The sequence below is a fragment of the Notamacropus eugenii genome, chromosome 7, assembly GCF_028372415.1.
Source record: "Notamacropus eugenii isolate mMacEug1 chromosome 7, mMacEug1.pri_v2, whole genome shotgun sequence".
In the NCBI taxonomy this organism is placed as follows: Eukaryota; Metazoa; Chordata; class Mammalia; order Diprotodontia; family Macropodidae; genus Notamacropus; species Notamacropus eugenii.
This window is the reverse complement of record NC_092878.1, coordinates 92,344,907-92,368,875: the sequence shown is the minus strand read 5'-3', so window position 1 is coordinate 92,368,875 and position 23,969 is coordinate 92,344,907. Positions and strand designations below refer to the sequence as shown.

The 23,969-nt window shown below is 38.7% G+C and overlaps 1 protein-coding gene and 1 long non-coding RNA gene across 6 annotated transcripts in view; one reads left to right on the top strand and one right to left on the bottom strand.

Moving 5' to 3' along the window:
- The window catches only part of ASB5 (ankyrin repeat and SOCS box containing 5), a 98,548-nt gene extending 95,211 nt beyond the window's left edge, over window positions 1-3,337 (top strand). For all 5 annotated transcript variants that reach the window (XM_072623471.1, XM_072623472.1, XM_072623473.1 and 2 more), the window contains one exon: window positions 1,882-3,337. In XM_072623471.1, coding sequence (XP_072479572.1) covers window positions 1,882-2,009 — 128 coding nt within the window. In that variant the 3' untranslated portion in view covers window positions 2,010-3,337. The remainder of the gene's footprint in view (window positions 1-1,881) is intronic.
- Window positions 1,683-9,197, bottom strand: LOC140513627 (uncharacterized). The gene is made up of 2 exons (XR_011970258.1): window positions 6,995-9,197; window positions 1,683-2,090 (listed from the first exon to the last, which is right to left on the bottom strand). It is a non-coding gene; the product is annotated as an uncharacterized lncRNA (long non-coding RNA).
- Window positions 9,198-23,969: the final 14,772 nt, after the last annotated feature.

Genomic DNA, 23,969 nt, shown 5'->3' with positions numbered 1-23,969 from the left:
GAGCATCTACTCATCTACTTACTATGGGCCATGCATTGTGCTAAGCACTGGGCACGCGCGCGGGTACACACACTCACAGTAAAAGACCTTGGTCTTAGAGGGCTGGTGACAGTCTAATGGGAGTCAAGCAACCGATCTCTAAAGCTCCTTCTAGCTCTAAATATGCAACCCTGTGAGCTCACACTAAATTCTATTCTAATCTCTATAATTTATACTTTCTCTCATGTATCTTTTAAAAAATACTTATAATCAATGTTAATGCTGTACTCCTGCTGATTTTTTTGTTTTTCTTTGCATTATTTTGTCATATTCTTTCCATTTTATAATAATAATAGTACTCATTATGTGCCAGGCACTATGCTAAATACTTTATATTATTATTTCATTTGACCCTCACAACAATTCTGGGAGGTAAGTTCTATTATCCTCATTTTACAGATGAGGAAACTGACACAAACAAGTTAAGTGACTTGCCCAGGGTCACACTGTAATAAGTGTCTGAGGCTGTATTTGAACTCAGGTCTATGCTGACTGGAGATCTGGTGGTCTATTGACTGTAGCACCCAGCTGACTCTAATTCAATTTGTTAGCTTTTGAAAAGAATAATGTAGTTCTGTTTTAGTCTTTGCTAAAACAGAGAAACTTGTACTGCTTTAATTCAACAAGCATTTATTAAGTGCCTACTGTGTGCAAAATGAGAGGCCAAAAGTAAGTCAATAAATAATTGGAGTTAGGAAGACCTGGGGTCAAGACCTGCCTCAAGTGCTCTCAGTTTTCCAGGTATTAAGAATGCAAATTATGACTGAAGTTGCATATAAGTTTGACTAGTTTGTATTACTGGTAAGAGTTTACATATAGGGAGGTCCCCATACCTGCAAAATCACAGGTCCAGGTTTTCCCTCCCCCCACAACCTCCAGATGTGCTCATCCCTGTGGTAGATGCTGAACACAGCAAGACCAAAGGAAAAAAAGGTGGGTGTGGGGGGGAGATATAGATCCCACCTTTATTCCCAAAGCCTGAAATCTCATCAACTCAATCTAAATACAAGGAGGAAACATTTTTTACCCATGTGTAAAAATGTATAGATGTTTATACTGTTATGGTGGAATAGTTACATCCAGATAATGATTTATATTTAGCAGCACATGTGGCTGCAGAAACAAACCAGGACCAAGCTCTCAAAAGACTAGGCGAAAGACCATTGGTTTCTAAACAGTTAATATATAATTCGGAGGGTTTGAAAAACGGGATTATAGAGATTGAGATTCCTGGTTTCTTACTGGTAGAGAGGATCAGGGGACACTGAGGTGAGAGGGAAAGGAGGGGTGGATTTGTGACATTCCTTCAGCAGGGAGACCTTTGGAAGTTGGAGTTATCTTGTGACTTCTTCAAAATCAGGTGACTTATTTACAAGCAGCTGAAACTCAGCTTTACAAAATGGGGGTTGCTCACGCTATTTTTTAATTTAACAACACATGTTCCCCTTCTCAGGCCTCATATAGATGTTACCAGTAAATTTTATTTCAAATCACATGTTTCTCTCCAGTTTGGAAAAGTACTATTTTTGGTAAAATTTCCCCTTGGATTCATTCATTCACATTCCTTTTTTTTGGCTTATATACTAGCCTCAGTTTCTAAGAGCAAAATTAACTCCTTGTCTTGTACTTCAGAAGCCAGAAAATTAGGAGTGTAAACCACCACTTTTATTACAGCTTCAAGAGGCAATTTTTATCCAGAGATCTGAACTCTTGTCAACAATATGTACCATAGAACATATCATCTGTTGTGTAATATTTTGTTGAAGGGTTTGGTAAAATGTTAAAGCACAGAAAATCTACATGAGTCCTGATTGACAAAACCCTCTTGTATTTTATTTATAGCCACCCCGAGCTCTCTGTGCCAGCTTTGCCGGCTGTGTATCCGCAACTGCATAGGAAGAGCGAGGCTTCATCTCGTTCCCCAGCTCCAGCTTCCAACGCTCCTCAAAGACTTCCTGCAATACCGATAGAGCAGTAAACTCAGCCTTGACTCAGAAAGCAAATGTTGATGTTTGTTCTCTAGAATGCTTTTTGTTTTCTCTCCAGATATCCTGGGAATAAGATAAAATAGGGTGTGAGAACCTGTAGAGAAGATGTGTAGATAGCTCTAGCTTAATATCCAGTAATTGGATGTTGAATTATTTTGGTTGATGTTAACTGTTCTTTGTATTTTATGTATGGAGGCACCATATGGTCTAGATTTCATTAGTTAGTCCAGAGAATACCTATGATAATGTAAAAAAAAGATCCTCTACTTTGCATGTAATCTAATCTTTAAACATAAACAGAAATGAAAACTCTTATTAAAACTATTCAAATTACATTATACCATAAATTGTGATCTATATTTCCTCAGGTGTCTGGTTAGCAGCTTCGTTGTATCTACTGAAACTGTTTATTGCAGTTTGTTTTTGTATAACTGTAGGCTGTGAGTCATGCTTTAGAAAAAATGGCAGGGGGTAATCTTGGATCTGAGCTGTACTGTATTAAAGGAAATTCCCTGTATTGAATTTTTTTTTTTTACTTTTTCATTCAAAGAAACATGTTGGAAAGGAAAGATAAGATAACTTTGATCTTAAAGAACTTATAAAGGATACTAAACACTTAGAAAGCCACTAAGAGCCTGAATGAGGTTTGTTAAAGAAATAAAACAATAGGTGTTTATCCAGGGTGGACTGGGCCTGAAATACCATCCTGGCTGCCAGGATCTCCAGGCTTATCACTCACCTGTCATACCTCTTCCTTCTGAGGGACAGATTACTGTATTAGAGATTTCTCTTCACTGTTTACATACATCAGCTTAAGAACCCAGGAGCAGATTTCAGAAATTGCGAAGTAGATGTGGTAAGCCAAACAGGCAGGACTGACACTTGGTGAAACTAAGAAGCTGTAATGTATGCTCCTCAGCCTCCAGGGGATAGGCCAGTCCAGTCAGCACTGAATAAAATGCAAGATACTCCTTTTATAAGAAATTGGTGAAAAATTACATAGTTTTAAAAAAGAAGTACCAGTAGAGTAATATAAACTAAAGCAATATCAAAATCTGTAACACTGTATCCAAACTTCATTAATGCTATTTTGTTGTTGTTTACAACACAAGGTATTGTATGCTATATTTATAGACAGTAATGAATGGATGGGATGGGGGTGGGAAAGAAGGGAGTGTTATAAATATGGGGGTTACTTCTATACCAGTGGTGCCTGCAAGGGTAATATGACTGTATTCATCCCTTGAGTTGTAAGTATATTTGAGTGAAATGTAAAATATTCTTAATAAATTCTGATTTTTTTTTCAAAATTTTGTATTATTGATTGGTGTGTGTTTTAGTGAATCATAAAGTTTTTGTTGTTTTTTTAGTTAACTACATTGGTTCAAGAGTCGATGCAGTGATAAGGACATTGGTCAGCTCCAAGTGGATAGATATTTCATCTTTTTCCAGCTAGCAAACACCTGAGAAATACTATCAGCTATTTTGTGAACTACCAAATTGATCAGCAACTTAGTCTGGGAAAGCTAAGTAAGTCACAAAGACACTCAGCATTTCACATTGTGTCTCTAACTAGACCTGTTGTGTAGCTACTACCACCTACAAACCAAGAACTCTTTACCCCATGAATGGTATTCTTAAAGACCTTCATTTGTCAAGCTTTTAAATGGTAAGAACCTAAGGTATAGGTGTGGTATCACCCATCCTTTGCAGCACCTGAAACACCTCCTCTCACATGTGTTGGAGGAGGAGTGTCCTCCAGAAATTTACCCAAGGTTCAAAGCTCAGTGAATCTGTACCCACCAGAAATCATAGTTCACTCATCATCCCTGTCAATATGTTTGTTCTCACTAGTTAACTAGCTAGTGATATGGCTGATTCAAAGCAAAGGCATGTGAGAAAATAAACTATTTCACCCAAATCTTGGGGGTAGGCTGCCACAAATCTACACATTATCAGTGGCAATAGTGTACACACTCTGATTCCCTGTGTAAGGAACAATACTTCGAAGATGAATTCAAGTCCTGCCTGACTGGTTGGGTGACCTTGGGCAAATAAATTGCTTAAGCTCTCAGCCTTAAATCTGTAAAATAAGGGGGAATAGACTCTGTGGCCTCTGGTATTCCTTCCAGCTCTACATATGACTCTTTTACCATTATCTTTAAGTTGGTTCAGTTTTTAGTAATGGAAATAACTATGTCCTTTCATTAAGCACCTTGATGGCAAGGATTGTTCTATTTTTGTCTTTGTATACCTGATGCCTATCATAGTACCTGGTACATAGTAAGTGCCTAATTGATACTTGTTTGTTCATTGGCTAATTTATATAACTCTACAGTTTACAAAGCAGCTAGGTGGCATAGTAGATAGAGCACTGAGTTTGAAATCAGGAAGGCTCATTCATATTCATGAGTTCAAATGTGGCCTGAGACATTTACTAGCTCTGTGACCCTGGGCAAGTCACTTAACCTTGTTTGCCTTACTCTCCTCATCTGTAAAATGAGCTGAAGAAGGAAATGGCAAACTACTCCATTATCTTTACCAAGAAAATCCCAAATGGGCATGACTGAAAATGATTCAACAACAGTAATTTACAAAGCACTTTCCTAATAACCCTATGTGGTAGGTAATGTAAATATTATTATTCATTATATTAACATATGAAATAATACTTGTATAAGTATAATTTGCAGATGAAAAAACTGAGACTCAGAGCAACTAAATGATTTATTGATATCCATAATGTAATTAAGTATACAAAATACAATTTAACTCTTTTTGAGGATTCAGGGTCATTATTATGAATATCAAGTAATACATAAAGGTGGCCTCCCGAGTTCTTGAGGTATGGAGGGATATTTGCCCCAGTATGGAATGGCTACAAGCTACTACTTACTCTCTGCATGGTCTTGTCTACTTTTATAGTTTTTCTGTCTTACTGTGTCAATAGTTAATTCTTGCAGCTGCCATTGAGACTTCTAATCTGTTTTGGGCTTGGTAAATACTTAGAATTATGTGTCAGTTAAAGGAAATAGACTCTGAGTCAGGGCTTGAAGGGACTTCTCCTAAAAGTAAAGTTTGTAATAAACTTTAGTGTAGATTTTGTGATAGATTTTGGTAACTCAGAGGGCTTTTTTCTTTTCATTTCTTTTTCTGGGGGGAGGGGGGAGTCTTCTATGTTCTTACTTATATTCCTGAAAAGCTCAAATTACAATGTATGTAACCTATATATAGGTCCAAAACCATAAAAAATATATATATATATTTTAATTATTTCAAACTTTACTAAGGATATCTGGCTTTATAGAGATTTTCCAACTATAACTAATCATGTATAAAAAAATTAAAAGTATCTTTCTTGTACATTAAATGTAAATGGATAGTGACCTGGAAATACCCCTATTATAAAAGCTTATTCCTTCAACAAGTTCATTTCATTCAATCCACAAATATTTATTGAAAATTTGCTGTTTTCAAGTCATTGTGAATCTGTTTCATGTATGTGGGCAAAGCATTGTTAGTCCTAAGGCAGTAGAGCTCCAGGACAAAAACACTGGATCTGATTTCAGGAGACCTGAGTTCATGGCTTGGCTATGAATTTGCTGTTTGTGTAACCCCAGACAAGTCATAGGGTCAGAGAATTGAAAGCGACTTCAAAAGCCATCTAGTCCAATATCTCTTTTTGCCAATGAGAAAAATACATAAGTAGTAAGTAAGACAGCTGAGAGTTAAACCTCTGGCTCCAAATCCAGGCATCTTCAAGGCCTCACTTTCCTTATTTATAAAGTGAGGGAGTTGAATTCTCTGATTTATATGGTTTCTTCCAGCTCTAAATCAACGTTGATATGGAAATACTCTCATATAAAACTAGTTGTGATCATTGAATTCACTTTTTAATGAGAATTCTATCCATATTTATTTTCAAATAAGCAGTAAAACCAAAGATGGAATTTAAAAGATGAGGTAATACATGGCACGTTTCCCATTTTTCCTATGGTTGTTTGTTGTTCAATTATTTTCAGTCATGTCTGATTCTTCATGACCCTATTTGGGGTTTCTTGACAAAGATAATGGAGGGGTTTGCTATTTTCTTCTCTAGCTCATTTTATAGATGAGGAAACTGAGGCAAACAAGGTTAAGTGACTTGCCCAGGGTCACACAGCTAGTATCTGTCTGAGGCCAGATTTGAACTCAGGAAGAGGAGTCTTCCTCACTCCAGGTTCAGTACTCTATCTACTATGTCACCTAGCTGTTGTCCCCTTGCTCCTATGGATCTGGTGTGAAAGAAATGCAGGCTCTGGAATGACATTTTAAGTTTCAGCATGTCTGTATCTTGTGCCTTATTTTGAATATTATTCTTTAGTCAAAAAATGCCTTCTCTTCTCACACACTGTCAGCATCACTATTCTGGCCCTCATCATCACCTAACTAACAGCTTCCTTCCTAACTGTTTTTCCAGCCTCCAGTCTCTTCTTCAATTCAGTTTTTACACAAGTGCCAACATTAATTTACCTAATGCTTAACTTTGACCATGCCACTCACCTGCTGAGAAATGATCAGTGACATTACTTATAGGGTAAAATAAATTCAGGAGCTTGGCATTTCAGACCTTCCCCAGTCTGGTTCCAAACTATTTCACTCCCTTTTCCCATTCCCTATTCCTCTCTGCCCTAATAGTTCTTCTTAGAATAGCTACTTAACCAAGGAGCAGGAGCCAACCCTTTGGCAAATAATAGCACCCTACTTTCTGATACTATGTTGAGCTCATTATTTATTTCCTTTCCATTGTTAAGATGGTTTATGGTAAGAACTTCTATTTGCATACTTTAAGAGAGATTTTTTTTAGTGATAATTGAATATAGTACTATTATTTCTAAACATTATTAAATTTGAATCTTTTAGTTACTTGCTAAGATATGGATCTCTGTCCCAAAGTCATTTGTAAAGTGCTGTAGAAAGTTACTTACCTGATCTTGACCCTTTACATGCAACGTAGTTTTGGCAAGTAGGGATAAGACGAGATGCACCTTGGCTCACATTAAAGTTAAACTGGCAGAATAACCCTGTAAATATGGAGGAGGAGAATGGTCTGATCAGGAGGCAGAACCTGCTTGGCTTCCTGTCACCCTACCCCTCCTCTCTGTGAGATGGGCAACAACTAGGGCAGATGGAATTGTTCCATGGGTACTAGAGGTGACTGCCTGGGTGGGTAAAGAATGCACCAAGGTCACCATTCTATGGTTGTTGACTGTGCTGCATGAATTAGACTACCAATATAGTCAGTCTGAAAGTAATTTGGCAGCTAGAGACAGCTCTTGGCTTTCAGGAAACATGCAATGACTCAGAGACACTGATGCACTGTTGGTGGAGTTGTGAACTGATCCAACCATTTTGGAAAACAATCTGGAATTATGCCCAAAGAGGCATTAAACTGCCTTTCCCCTTTGACCCAGCAATATCACTACTAAGTCTATTTCAAAAAATGATTGGGGAAAAGGAAAAGAACCTATGTGTTCTAAAATAATTACAGCAGCTCTCTTTGTGATGACAAAGAACTGGCAATTGCAAGGATGCCTGTTATTTGGGAAATGACTGAACACATTGTTGTATCTGATTGTGATGGAAAACTGCTGTGCTATAAGAAATGATGAGCTCAAGGTTCTTAGAGAAACAGGGAAAGGCACAAAATAATGAAGAGCGCAGTGAGCAGAATCAAGAGAACACTGTATACAGTAATAGCAATACTGTTTTAGGGGCAGCTAGATGGTGCAGTGGATAGAGCACCAGTGCAGGAGTCAGGAGGACCTGAGTTCAAATCTCACCTCAGACACTTGACACTCACTAGCTGTGTGACCTTGGGCAAGTCACTTAACCCCAATTGCCTCATCCTGAGTCATCTCCAGTCATCCTGATGAATATCTGGTCACTGGATTCAGATGGCTCTGGAGAAGTGAGGCTGGTGACCTACATAGCCCTCCCTCACTAAAAACAAAGTCAAGTGCAAGTCATATCATCATTTCTCTGATGGCATGGTCTTCCTTGGCAGCGAAGGATGAATACACACGCAGCAGTATTGTTTTAAGAACAACTTTGAATGAATAAGTCACTTCGACTATTATAAATACCCAAATTAATTTTAATGGACATATGAAGGCAGACACAATCTACATCCAGAGAAAGAACTGATAACTAGATGTATAGAATGACACTGAGTGTGTGTGTGCGCGTGCGTGTCTAATGGAAGCAACTGGGAGGGGAAGGAGGGAAGACAAAAAAGAAATTTGGATGACCTCATTATATATTTAAAAGGAATAACAAGTTGTACATAACATTTGCAGTTTCATGTGTAATCTTTTTTTTATCATACTATATTTGGAAATGCTTATTTTATTCCCTAAATTAGAAATGAACTTTTTTAAAAAGCTGAGGGGCAGCTAGTGGAGCTGGTGGCTACACGTGAAGGGATCTCTTCTAATGCAAATGAGGGGCCCCAATTCATAGTCTCTGACCCCAAAGTTCCAGTTCCTACTAAGATAGGAGCCATGTGACTGGAGGAGAGCAGACTTGGATCAGAGACTGAGGAATTCCTGGGTTGTTAGCTTCACAGCCATCCTATTACTGCTGTCAAGAGGGCCTTAACTTTTTGACCTGAGGGGGAAAGTTGTACGTAGACTTTCTCCACCAAAGAGTGGATACTAGAGAAGTTCAAAATGAAACCTAATGAGTCCTCAGAGCAATGACTCTTAAGGGTGTGGTCTAATACTTGCCATTTGGGGTTTTCCTGACAAAGATAAGGCAGTGGCTTGCCATTTCTTTCTCCAGATCATTTTATAAATGAGGAAACTGAGGTAAACAGGATTAAGTGACTTGTCACTTACAGTGTCAGAGGCTGGGCTTGAATTTAGTTCTTTCAGACTCCAGGCCTATCATTCTATCCATTGCACCATTAGCAGCTGAACCCTCCCTTGGCCAAAACCAGTCCTAATAGAGTGACTGCTAAAAGTTTCTGCTTTAGACTTCCATGGCCTGGGGACAGTCTTGTCTGAGCATCTGAGGATCTCCTTTTACAGAGCCAAGTAAATTTGTTGGGACCTCCAGAAGGGGCATGTTCTTTGTTGTGGTTTGGGCAAGTACCACTATCAGTGCAAACCCATACTGTGGGAATGGTAGGGATGAGTGACAGAGCCCCCCAACCCACGAAGTGGGCAATGGAATCTTCTGGTTTTGAGAAGTATTCTTCAGCCCCACCCAAGTTTGAAGTGTGCCCCAACACCTCTGCCCCAGGATCACTAAGGGTAAGCTACAGAGGGCAGTCCATGGAGGTAGTGGAATAGTGTCGGCCCTTTCAGCAACTTCTTGGCATATTACTGTGAGTAGGTCAAATGGAAACCCTTAGAGTTAACCCTTAGTTAACACCATATCATATCAGGTTCCCAGGGGAGTGAAAGGTTATTTCTTCTCTAGAGATGGAGATGAAAAAAAGCTGAAAGATCCCCTTACAATAACTCTGCATTACCTGTAAGCAAGGCAGATGGTACCTGGCAGCTTACAGAGAACAAAACATAGTCATCACGCCTATCTAAGCAGCTGTTACTGACCTCAATGTTGTAGAACAGGCACTCCAGGCCCAGGGTGAGTTGTATGGGGCTATCAACCTTGCCATTGCTTTTCCTCTATCCCTGTTGCGTAAGGCTAATCAGGAACAGTTTGTTTTCGCCTGGGGAGGAGTCAAAATACCTTCACCATCCCTCCCAAGGTCTACCTGAATTCTCTTTCATACATCCACATTATAGAAGGGAGAGACCTGAAAGAGGCCACCCTTCCTGAGGACATTAGTGTATACCACTACATTTATGAAAGAATGTTGACCAGGTCAAGTGGGGGCACCTTGGCAGAGGCCCTGGATCAGATGGTGGCTCATATGTAGAATATGTGGTAGGAATTCAATCCTAAGAAAATCTAGGATCTTTCCCACTTAGTCAATTTTAGGAAATACAGTGGGCAGGGAAAACTCAGAAGATTCCAGGTACGGTCCAGAACAAGTTACTGATACTTGTTTCCCCACTATCTATGAGAGAAATGATTATTAATAGCACATTTGTAATATGGGAGATTCAGATTTTCCCCCCCTTTAAAGACAAAGCCTCTGAAGGATTAGGTTGATGAGATGGGGATAATATTCTCCTCAATCTTGGATTAATAGCTCATTTCTAATTATGGGGGATGCAGATTTTTTTCCCTTCCTATTTCCTCCTTTAAAGACAAGGTAGCCTCTGAAGGATTGGGTTGATGATGAGATTGGGATAATATTCTCCTCAATCTTGGGTGAGAACCCACTCAACTAGAAGAGCTTATTTCTGATTAAAGGGTAAAGAGAATCTAATCTAGACAATTCTGACTCTTTTTTCAATTATATAAGTGGTACCTGGGTGGAGGTGGATCCCTTTGTCTGGATTACTTCTCCCCTTCCCCCATGGGGTGTGGTCCGAGTGGAGATGAGTTTCTTTGTCCAAGAGTGAGTGAGCTGATATGAGTCAGTTCCCTCCCCCCTCATTAGAATAGGCCCATCTCTCATTAAAACATTCATTAATTCATTAATTGTTAACCAATCAGTTGATTTCCACTGTCAGGGACAACCCCTTTCCCAAAGGTATTTAACCATCTGAATAGCCTCTAAAGTTTGTCCTTGGTTACCAGAGAAACCACTGATGTCAATTTCTTATTTGCTTGTTGTAATTAATAGATTATTAATTACCCAGAAACTATGTCTCTCAAAATTTTCATCCCTCACATCTAAGAAGAAAGTCCAGAGATTTATTGAACTCTTTAGCTTTTGGAAAAGCTACATTCCCCATCTAGATAGCTTGATGTTGTCCTTTTATCAAGTCACTCACAAGCCTGTCTTTAGAGTGGGGCCTGGAAGATGTAAAAGGGGTGACATCTCCCAGTCTCTCCTTGGATCCTTATGACTCTGTAAAGTCCATTTTTCTGGTGGTCTCTGTTCATAAAGCCCAGGCTCAGTGGAGCCTCTGGCAAATACCAAGGAATGAACAGAGTAAGTCACGGTTCGGTGTCTGGAGCTCCAAAGCCCCCCAGAAAAGCCACTTATTGTACTGCATTTGAAAGGCAATTGTTTGTCTTTACTAGGCCTTAGTTGATACTTGACAGGTAACACAAGGTCAGGCATTCACCTTTTTCTCAAAGTTGCTTGTTGGGTAATGCATAAAGTTGGTCCTCCTAGCAAGATGGGTAGAGCATAAAAGGCTTGTATTGCTAAGTGGATATGGAACATTGAAGTCATGCCTGCTTAGGTCCCTCTGGTGTTAGTGGTTTTCACAAATACTTAATGACTGTATCAGAGGCTGAAACCTTCAGTCCAGATCCAGGAACCCTGCCTCCACTGGTCCAATGTTCTCCCACCTTTAAGGATTTGGCTCCTGAGAACATCATTTTGCCTGGATAACAGATGGTTCCATCCACTACAAAAGGCATATACAACTGGATTTCAGCAGCCACTAAATAGGCTAACAGGAGATCCCCAGGGACTATGGGTGCCGATATTTGGCTGATCTCTGGGCTGCATGAAAGGCATGTGAAAGAGCCATGAGGTCTAAGTTGTTAATTATAGATATTCATCTACAGTAGTTCCTGGGCAGTGGTCATGGATCTGACTAAACAGCCTGGGACTGAAGAGCACAGGACTAGACAATTTAAGGTTTTTCCCTTTAGAGATCAGGACCAATGGATGAATTTTGCCAATGCCTCCTACTACATGGAGTTGCTTGTCAGACATGTCAGTATCCATCAAAGACATATGTTAAATAAACTGATACAAGAATAGCAGGGGTTGGGGAGTGAGCCTAATGGTAATTTGAACACTTGGGTGCTAATATCACCTTATATCAAGTGATATCACCTGAGCTAGGTGGCTTAGTGAATAGGGAACTGGGCCTGTAGTCAGGAACACCTGTGTTCAAATTTGGTCTCAAACCCAAGCTGCATGACCAAGGGCAAATCACTTAAACCTGTTTGCCTCAACTTATTCAACAGTAAAACAGATATAACAGTACCTACCTTTTGTGCTGTGAGCATCAAATGAGGAAAAGACTTAGCATAGTGCCTGGCACATAGGAGGTGCTATATACATGCTTTTTCCTTTCCCTCCCTTCCCCATGCTGGGTACAGGACATTATCCCTTTCACTAAGGACAGCTATTCCTAACCCAAGTGGCCCTCCACCTATCCCCAGCTGACAAAATGGTACTCTCCCTTCTCAGTCCAAGAATTTCTCCCCTACTGATGAACAAGCTGCACCACTATGCATCTGCCTCTCCATGTCAGGTGTCCAACACCTCCGAAGTCCTGACCTGATGGAGTTCTCAGGGAAGGGAAGATTAACAGGTGTGGCAGGTAATGATAGGCAGGTGGCAGTCCAAGGAGAGCCTCTGTAGGCACTTAGATCCTAGGACAGGTTACATGCAGGAGGCTTAAGGTGCTGTAGCCACTTTACTATAGCTGAGCAGAAAGATTTGTTGACTGTGTTCGAAGTGCACACAGAAACCCTGATATTCCCGGAGCTGCTCCTGCTCATCATCAAACACCTCTCATCGTAAAAAGAAATGTGATGACACTGTTCATCATCTGTGCTGTGGTCTTGTTCCTGGTGCTACTCTGGTTCCTCCTCACCATTCTGCATTAAAGGATCCACTGTGAACTGCAAAGAGGTGGGATCACCCATCACATGAACCAGATTGTGAGACTTTGAGACTTAGTCCTTCTGAAAGGGTAAGGACAAGTTTAAGATTTCTGGGGTTTGTTTCTTCTCCACATTTTCCCCCCTTTCTCCCTTTTCCATCCCATGACAGGAGGGCTGTTTAGTCATTAAAATGGTAGAAGATCATTAGGACCTTGCTACAAGGGGTTGTATATGATGGGACCATTATTTTCCTGATGCAGCTTGCCTGACATAGCTTCCTCCCCCCATAGAACTTGAGTGACTCCAGCTTCTATGGTACGACTTTTTGGTCTTAGGGCATAAAGGTTCCCAGTTTCATGTAGTCAGGGCCTCTTGGACATGGTGGGCATCTGAGACCACATGAGTCATTGTACTCTGATACTTAATGACCACACACATTTCTAAATGGAAAAAAAAAGGGTGGCTACATCCAGATAATCGAAGTGCTGCTGTAATCCTTGTATATTCTTGCTGTTTTAGGGCCAAGTCAATCTCCTTTGTCAAATGTTTAGACTTGCTAGTGCCTCATTTCATTCCAACATTTACCCTGACGGAAGAGGGTGCTGTGCTTAGAGCAGTACCTAACAACGGTGATCATTAATCTATGAAGAACTACCCACAAATCTGTTCACCTTCAGCTTCAGTAATACAGTAAAGAATCATCACTTGTCTAAGCATTTTGAGTTTACACTAAAATATAAACGTTTACTTGAAATGGGTGTAGGTTGAGAGTCACAACCAAATCCATCCCAGGAAAATTTTTTCTTTATATTAATTTGCCTTTAAATCTTAATCCTCTGGTGTGTACTCCACCTACATTTTTGCCTTCTAAAATCCTTCTCATCTTTCAAGGTGCAGCTCATCTTCCTACCCAGTGAAGCTTTCCCTGATTCTCTGCCCACTTCTTACCCCCAAACATATGCTTTTTTTCTCTTCATACTTTCTTAGAGCACTTTGGATGTTTTCTTTGCTTTGATTGTCTCTGACCTTATTTCATATCATGCCAATATAAGTGTTATCCCCATAATTTCATTTTAAGCTCCTTTGGGTTCTGACTACATATCCTGCTTCTCTCTCACCTATACCCCACCAAATATAGCCCAGTACTTCTCATGGTGCTTCATGTTTGCTGAATTAAAAGAAACATGAAGCTTTGCAATTTTTCAATTTCTAGAAAATTATTATAATAGGACAAACATATTAATGTAAAACATTTAAATGAATGGAATTCCATTCTTTTTGTTATTTTAATAAGTTGTTTCTGGTACCAGAATATACTTGGAAGGTAGAGTCTTTCATTAGTGAACTGTTTGATGATCTAAAGGGACAAAGGAAGATCATTTGTGCAATGTTATTCCAGCACCTGTTCCCACCAAAATGCAAAGCAATGTCTCTCTTCCAATCTGCAGCTTCCCAGAAAACAGGAAAACTGATAAAAAAAAAAAAGCAACGGATAAAGAACAGTATCTCAGAGTTTTAAAGAGGAAGGTTTAGAGGACTATTTAGAGAATTGTTCTTCAGATGAATTTGGATTTATTTGAAGGCAGAACAACGAATGAGGGAATGTTCCCACCTCTCAGGATTAGTGAATCTTAAAGCACTATACAAGCAGTGATGACAATGATGATGATTAATGGTGGCTATAGGTCATTGTGGTCTATTAATACATTTACATGTATTTTTAGAATTTTAAAGGTTATAACTGACAAAAATCTAAATCATATAAGTGTCACGAATATGGAAAAATTATTGAAGGACTGCTGGTTTTATGTCTTATAGAAAGACGGCTTTCAATTTTCCTTTGTAAGGTACAGATGAACCACTGTTCACTAGGAGGCTTTGATTTAAGGCATTACACAGTCACTCACAAAGTCAACAGGAGAAGACACTATAGGAAAAGTTAGGCATAAGAAGCAAGAGGGTAAGTTGAGCATAGCAGAAGCCACAAGAAGCCAGGGATAGGATGCACTGAAGGCTTTTGATTGATATTATGAGAGGATTCTTCAGTTGCTTTACTGAGAACTCGTTGATCAGAAGAGACAAATTTCTTTGTATGCTGGGTGGAGCAGCTGCTCAAAGGGTATTGAGAGCTGAACCCTACTGCTGTGTACAGAACTGTTTAAGCTTATTGCCTTCTGGCATCATCTACAGGTTGAGTGGTGGGAACCCTCTTGGGGATGCCTGTTACCCTCTTCTGCCCTCTCTGTTTTGAGGGGGAGAAACCATGGTAGACAGAGACTTTGCATCCGTTTTATTGAGACTGGTTCTTTGCTGGGAGAAGACACAGGGAACGGATTAGACAAAGCCAAATCCCCTTCTATTTACAGATCAGAGGAACTTGACAGTTCTTTGGCTTGAGAACTGCTTGTCATTCATTACATTAGTCTGACACTTTCCCAGATCCCTGTGAGCTAAAAGAGCTGTCATTGCTTCATTGGCTCAAAAATAGGGGAGTGGCTTACCCAATAATAGAATGGTAAAGACCAGAAATAGAGCAGGTAGCAGAGAAGCAGTATGCTGAGGTAGAGATGATTTCTGAAGGGCTGAAAAGCAGCAATACTTGCAGCCCAGAGTTGCAAATTGCTCAGGCACACAGGTTTCCCCACTCATGGCCTCCACACTAGGTTTTTATAGAAGTGTGTACAGATATTAACTATGTCTATTAGTAGAACAGTGTAACTCAGGTTTATGGATAGACTATATTCTCATTATTCTTACTTTTGCCTTCTATTGAGTAAAAGTTATTTCAACTTCTGTATTCTAATGAGAATGTTGTGACTACTTTCTTTTGCCATATTAAGTAATGTTTTATGTTGAAGAGTTAATGGTATCATGGTGACTGAGTTTGTGTAAATAGGAGACTAAGGAGATTAAAGTGGGAATAATAGTAGTATATCCATCTCCCCACACTAAGGTTGCCCCGAGGTGAGGGGAGTGAGGAGAGACAGAGACAAACAGAGAAAGAGAGGTGTAGCACCATGGTATCACTCCTGGGAACTGTACATGTGACTATATAATAAGTACACATTGGGTGATTGGGCTAGCCTAGAGAGTAACTGGGGGATGGTACAATACTTGGGCTACTAATTTTTAAAAGTTATTTATGTTTAAATATTTGAACTGATTTTCTTTAGAGAATTTATGAGGACATAGACAAGAATCCTACAGGATGGGAAGATATTAATAGACCTCCACACACATACTTTTGAAGTGCCAACATGGGGGCCTGGGGGAAGAGGTAATCAGAGGTCTAGTGAAGCATTATAGTATGTTAATTTAGGTAGTTAAATTTATTTATAAACTCACTCCCGAAGTCCTATTCTGATGTCTCACGTTCCTGAAGCCTATGCCAATGGATCTAATTTTGGCTGAATCATGCCAGAATGAGAAAGCTTTAAGTACAGCTCTGATGACACTGATCTCTCTTGTCCAAGGATCAACCTAACCTGGTACATGGTATAGGTTAGTCACAATAATGAACGTTTATGTCCTTGCAACTCTGGAAGGTTGTCAACTAAGGCAGAAAATTATCATCAGTTTAATGGAGAGAGTATCCATATATCCAAAGTTACCAGTTCCTGAAACATGCATCTTGTAGCTTGAGACGCAATCTCAGGCAACCCAGTTTAACTGTTCAGTAGGTGAACATTTGGAAAGATGGACTTGCTGTCTCCATTTCAGCTGTCATTCTCATCTCCTTTCCCCACCCCCAACCTTGGACTTTGCCCCCGGGACACAGGACACTGAGTTCTGATTTTGGAAATTCCAAACCACATCTCGCCATTCTTCAACATCATGCTGCCTCCTCCCTCTTCTTTCTTGCTTCCTTTTATGTGTTTACTCCTTATGTAGAAGCTCCTCAAGGACAAGAACTCTCTTGCTTGTTTGCATCTTCAGCACTTAGCATAATATCTGGCACAAGTAAGCCCTCAAGAAATGTTTTGTATTATTTAAACAACTTAAATAATAGTTTCCACCTCTACCTCCATGGATGGGGAAAGCCTAGTGGCTCTGCTACAGCCATTCAGCAGGGATAGCAGCTAATTGTCCAATGAATCTATACCCTGGCCTCCACACCTCCTGTGGTTATGTGGAGACAATGGGGTAGGTGCAAATGCAATTCCCGTTTTCTCTGCTATTAAAACTGAGGCTGCTCATGGGACTAATTTTTAGTGCGTTAAATTATCACTCTACAACACCAGAGAGAAAGCACAAAATGCAGTATTAAAAATTGGACTTTTCAGAGATGTTTTAAATACAAAAACAAAAGTTTTTGCAACGAAAAATCCACAAAATAGTGTCCTATGTCAATATTCATTAGGACAAAGAGATATACTGTTCTTTGCTGATGGCACAGGGCCCATTCAGATCATCCTCAGAAACCTCCAAATTACCACTGAATTCCATATTTTCAGAAGCTGCAAAATGAAACCAAATTATTTTTCTCGAAAAAGTACAATTTCAGAAATAGTTCAAATCCAATACATATTCAATTATATTATACTTTCAAGATGCTTTTTTGCTTTATACATATTTTACATATAAACCTAAAATAATATCTGCATATTCCTGAGAAAAGTAACTCAAAATGGTTCGAGTATTTATTTTTCTGTCTACAAACACGACACAAATAGTAACATAAATAAATAGAATTGGTTTTTTCATACAGTGTCACAATCATTAATCCAAATAAAATAAGCTATTTCCTTAGCTTATTTAAATCAAGTACCGACAACAAGAATGAACAGAAAGAAAATAACGGAAAATATTTATGACACATGGATCATCCTGTGAAGAAAATCACACAAATCATTCCCTTTTTATCTTTTTCTTGTTTGCTTGACTAAGAAACACTACTCCCAAATTCCATTAAAACTAGTATTGCTTTATTTCTCTAAAGTAGTTTTTTAATACTTCTCCAATTTATTCACATTATCGGAAAACCTCATCTAGCATTCCTGGAAATTCATTTAAAATGCAAAGTGAAATAAATCAAAAAGCTAAAACTCAAAATTAATTTTTTATTTTTAATTATTTATTCAGCATTATAAGAAATAAAGAAGTCAAATAAACCAAATAATATTTAAGTCCAAAAGAATTGCTCTTGAATGAAAAAAACTTGGAACAAAACTATTAATCAATCAATAAGCACTGATTAAATGACATGTGCCAGTCACTGAAGCAGTAAGGCACCCTAGGGGATGTGCATGTGCCAAGCAAGTCAAACTACCACCATCACATGAACTGTCATCCTCCTTCAGTCCTTGATAGAGATAGCCCAGGGACCTGAACTCAGGAGCCTTGGGAATGTCAGTGTCTTCCATTTCACCACAACTGCTTCTAGTTCAGCCCCTTTAGGCATCACTGAAGGGAGAAATCACTGTGGAGAAAGGGTTCCCATTCCTCATCATGACTAGCAACAACTACTGACTGTGAGTGGCAGTACCCTCCCCAGAAGGGTCAAACTCAAGGACTACAGGCCTCTGAATTTAGTTCCCTAGCTCCCAGGCTGAGCCTGAACCAGATTAAAAATATAATGGGAATTGTAATCCTGTAAAGGAGTTAGTTTACATACTTGCTACCAAAGTCTGCTTCTGAGAAAAGTTTCTGAGTCAAGTTTACCTTGACAGTTTACTTGTCTCAGGTGCATCTGTTTCAGAGCTCTGAGACAGCAGTTACTCATTTTAAAGTGAAAAGAAGTAGAATACTGGAGTGAATGTAAAACACAGTATGCTTCAGGTATATGCCCATGAAAAAATGAAGCATTTTTCAGTGTATAACTGAGGAAATACGAATGATACTAGAACTGTTCTATAATTACAGGGTAGATATAATTTACTTAGTTATAGAAGATGAAAAACTGGTACAAACCATAAGCTAACATGGGGTCATTCACAGACAGGTTCCAGAGTCTAAACCAAGAATGACAAGATAGACATTAAAGGAAAGATTTTGTAACAGTGTAAAACAGACTCTAACTTTCTTTTTGTTCTTGTTGTTGAGAATCTAGAAGGCTTTTTACTGCCTCCTGCTGCTGACAGAAAGAAGGAATAGAGAGAATATTTGAAGGTGTCTATTCAGACTTATTGCTGAAACAAACACTAAGAGAGGAGAGACTTCTTTTGAATTGTGACCTGGTGTTGCTGGGAGATGGAGAAAATTAATACTTCAAAAGAGCAGTGTTGGAGAGGCTAGTAAGTAGCTAATGGAGCAAATAAACCAAGAAAACCTTTAAAAAGTTGAAATTCAAGGCAGGAGAATGTATATTATATCATTTGTTCCATTAAACAATTTAAGTTGAACTCCACACATCCTCCCCCAAAATTAAGGTTGTCCTCTTTTTCTGAAAACATAATACACATTGTTAGTGAAGCTGTGAATTGGTACAACCACTCTGAAAACTATTTGGAACCATGCCCCTGAAGGCTTTACATTATGCATATCTTTTGACACAGCAATACCACTCCTAGGCCTACACCCCAAAGTGATTAAAGAGGAAAAAGTTCTACATAAGCAAAATATTTATAGCAACAAAGAAGTGGAATTGCTCACGAATTCGAGAACGGCTCACTTATGGTATATGAATGTAACAGAATTTCTCTGTGTTGAAAGAAACAATGGGAAGGATGGTTTCAGAGAAACCTAAACAAACTTGTTTGAAGTGATGCAGAGGGAACTGAGCAGAACCAGAACAACTTGTACTATAAGAACACTGAAAAGGTGAACAACTTTGATAAGTATATTACAGAATCTTGATAAATATATTATAATCAACTAGATGCAATGATTCCAGAGAACTGATGATGAAGAATTTTATCCGCATCCTGACAGAAGTAGTAGATTTAGGGTGCAGAATGAAACTTGGCTTTTAGACTAATTCAAGAATTTGTTTTGGTTGATTTTTCTTATTTGTCAAAAGGGTTTTACTGTTTCTGTTTTTTTCCAGTGTGGTATGGGGGTGAGTAAGAATGAAATTTTTTAATTTAAAAAAATACATTACTTTTAAAAAGAGCATACTAACAAACATTCTACATCTGAACTCAGGTTCTCATCATCCCTTGAATGGTTGGTAGAATTCCAGGTTCTAGTATTAGAACCAGCTCTGTACATAATGAAGTTATTGTGACCATGGTCAAGTCGCTAAAGGGTTCTGAGTTTTAATTTTTTCTCAGCTGATTTGAAGTGGGTTACTACTAATTCAATTGAAGCCATCAGCTAAACCTGAAACTGGAAGTAATGGTACAGTTTCTGAGAAAAGTGGTAAGACCAGCTAAGGAGAGGAACAGCTTGGAAAAGAATCAGAGAAGTCACCCAGTATATCAGCTTATTTGACTAAGCTGCACCCAGTGACATCTTAGTCAAGCACAGCTTGATCAATTCAGCTTAGCAGAAGCATGTGTTCAACACAAAAGCTGTACTTATCAAAGAATACTTAAGAAACAGTTCCTGAGACAGAAAGGGGTCACCAAACTTTACAGTTCCATAATTGTGGATTAACAGAATACAAGGGTTTTCCTCACTCATGTGCTTCCTTGGCAGTTTTCTATAACTGTATACCTACTCTTTTCTATAGATACTGACTGTGTTTCTGACATATGACCTAGATTTATTTGTGGACTGAGATATATTATTATTGCATTTGCTTTGTATATTTGTGATATTATTGCTTCCAACTTTTTGTTAAATAAATTGCCATGTTTAAGGTCTAATTTTATCATTTTTGAGTGGGAGGGTTTATATAAATGGAAGAACATTGGTTGGGGCTTGAGAGCTATACTAGTGAATAAAGGGAATATGTTCCCCACAAGGTAAGATCTGCCAATGTGAAGTCAGACTGGTAAAAGTGAAACAAGGCAAAGCGAATGCAGGGCTTTATCCCAAGGCATATTATGGATAGCATAGTACAACACGCAGATGTTATTTTATATATACATATATATATATATATATATACACACACAAATACATATATACATAATATATGTAATATACATATATTATGTATATATGTATTTGTGTGTGTATATATATTTTTACATTATATATAGACAGAAAAGGCTACATGTTCAGAAGAAACTGGGTTATTATCCTAACTCCTGGCAAACAATGATGGAGCAACATCAAAGCATGTCTCACATCTCATAATGATTTTTTAAGAAATTAGGTTCCCCAATTGATAAATGGTCAAAGGATATGAACAGGCAATTTTCGGAAGAAGAAATTAAAGATATCTATAATCATATGAAAAAATGCTCTAAATCACTATTGATTAGAGAGATGCAAATCAAAACAACTCTGAGGTACCACATCACACCCTATAAGATTGGCAAACATGACAGAACAAGAAAATGATAAATGCTGGAGAGGATGTGGGAGAGTTGGAACACTAATTCGTTGTCGGTGGAGCTGCGAGCGCATCCAACCATTCTGGAGAGCAATTTGGAACTATGCCCAAAGGGCTACAAAAATGTGCATACCCTTTGACCCAGCAATATCGCTACTAGGACTGTATCCCTAAGAGATCATAAAAATGGGAAAGGGTCCCACATGTACAAAAATATTTATAGCAGCACTCTTCGTAGTTGCCAAAAACTGGAAGTCAAGGGGATGTCCATCAATTGGGGAATGGCTGAATAAATTATGGTATATGAATGTAATGGAGTACTATTGTGCCATAAGAAATGATGAACAAGAAGACTTCAGAGAGGCCTGGAAGGACTTATATGACCTGATGCTGAGTGAAAGGAGCAGAACCAGGAGAACTTTGTGCACAGCAACGACCACAGTGTGTGAGTTTTTTCTGGTAGACTTGGAATTTCGTAATAACGCAAGAAATTCTTAAAAAAAAAAAATCCCAATGGTGGTTCTCAAGGCAAAATGCATTCCACACTCAGAGAAAGAAATATGGAAGTCATTCGCAAAATGTAGCAGATCATGTTTGTGTATGTGTACGTTTTTGTGTATCATGTTTTGATTTGTTATATGATTTCTTTCTTTTATTTTAGTCTGACTACATAGCATGACTATAGTGAAAATATACTCAGTAGGAAAGTATATGTAGAACCCATACAGAATTGTATGCAGTCGTGGGGAGGGAGGGGGGTAGCGGGGGGTAGGTGTGGGGGGGATAAAATCTCAATTGTATGGCAGTGATTGTTAAACATTAAAAAATAATAATAAAAAAAATTATTGCAAAAAAAAATAAAAAATAAAATGAGAAAAAAAAAAGAAATTAGGTGACTTTGTGAGGGATAGTTACTGATCGCAGACAGCAGTCTTAAGGAGAGAACAGATAAAATTGTGTTCAATGTCCTTAAATTGTATGCCAAATTGTTTTTGGTGGAGGTCATATAATCCAACTCCTAGAAAATATAACCTTAAGTATATCTTTTTTAATCATTAAAGTCTTGGTTTCAAATAAAAATTATTAATAGATAATCAGACACTGAAAAGAGTAATCCATTTGTGTTTTACCTGACAAAAGTTTTTCTCTATTTACTTCCCTAATTTATAAATCTGTCCACAAGCAACCCTTCCCTAGCAACACTTGGTTCAAATTAGGACTTCAACTGAATAGACTCTCGCAGATTACAATTTTTGGTTTTTTTTTTTAATCCTAAGGCCCAGAAAGATGGCCAAGTACACTATGAACTCATTTTCTTAAATTATAAAATTGGGACAATATACTTACTGAACTTATAGTTCAAACAGTTGTTCAATTTAATTCAACTGATTTCAAAACACGCTACCTGTATGTAAGGGTACTGCCACAACAGAACACAAACACAGAAAACAAAAGTTGCAGCTTATAGTTTAGTCAAAAAGCTTATTACGTAACAGGGATTCAGCCTGGAGAAAGTCATGTAATTATGCTGACTGGGTCTACAATAAATTTGTTACAAAATTTCAACTGGTCCCTCACTGAGGCAAGGCAATATTTTGCAATCTTCCTGATTTACTCTCCCATTTACCACAGAAGCTTTCCCAAACCTTTTTATCCCTCCTCAAAATTCCTATCCCCTTGTACCTTTCAGCTGAGAACGCTACCTCGTATTTCACTGAAAAAAAAAAATGAAGCCATTAGCTGAGTGCTCCCACTTCTTTTCTGTTCCTCATCTCCTATCAGACACCTTCTGTCTTCCCACACATGAAGAGAAGTCCTTTCTCCTTGCCAAGGCAAAGCTCTCTGCATAGACAAGTGATCCTATTCCATTCTGTCTTCTCCAACAGATTGCCCCATCATCCCTATACTCTTACTCATCTTCAAACCCTGTCTACTACAAACATGCTAACATCTTCTTCTTTTTCAAAACTCTTGCTTGATCCTTCCTCACTTAATCCTGCATCACCCTATAGATCTCTTCTCCCTTCTCTGGCCTGAGAATGAAAAAAAAGCAACAGAACAAAACTCCTTGAGAAAACTGTCTAGATGACTCCACTTCCTTTCCCTTCACTCTCTTCTTAACTCCTTGCAGTTTGGTTTCTGACCACCTCATTGAACCAAAACTGTTTCCTCCAAAGTTATTAATTATCTCACAAAACACTAGTTAACTGTGGGAATCCCCAACCACCCCAAATGTCCCCACAGACCATCCATGTCCAATCTGTGGTAGAGCATTCCGAGCTCGTATTGGTCTGATCATTGAAACTTCACTTTATCATGGTGATGTCATTTTGGTCCTCTTTGAGAGCAGACAACCACCGTATGTATGTACGTATATATGTATATAAACACACACACACATATATATATACACATATTTGTGTATGTATATCTTAAATTCATGTTTAAAACTGAACTCATTATCCCTCCCCTGAAATAATTCTTCCCTCCTCCCAACTTCCCTAATACTGCTGAGGCTACCACTATACTTCCAGTCACCTAGGCTTACAATCTACATGTCATCCTCAACTATTCATTCTCTTTCAACCCCTCCCCCCCATATCAGCTTCCAGGTCTTTCTACCTTTGTAACATTTCTAGCATATTCCCTTTCTTTCCCATGATTCTATCACCACACTGGTCATCATTTCATGACTGGACTACTACCACAACCTTTTGGTTGGTCTTCCTGACTTGGGTCTCTCTCCCCCACTACAATCTATCCTTTATTTAGCTGTCAAACTGATCTCCCTAAAGCACAGATCTGACCACCCCTCCCTCAAGATACCCTCTCTATCCCATTCAATAAACTCTACCGAATCCCTA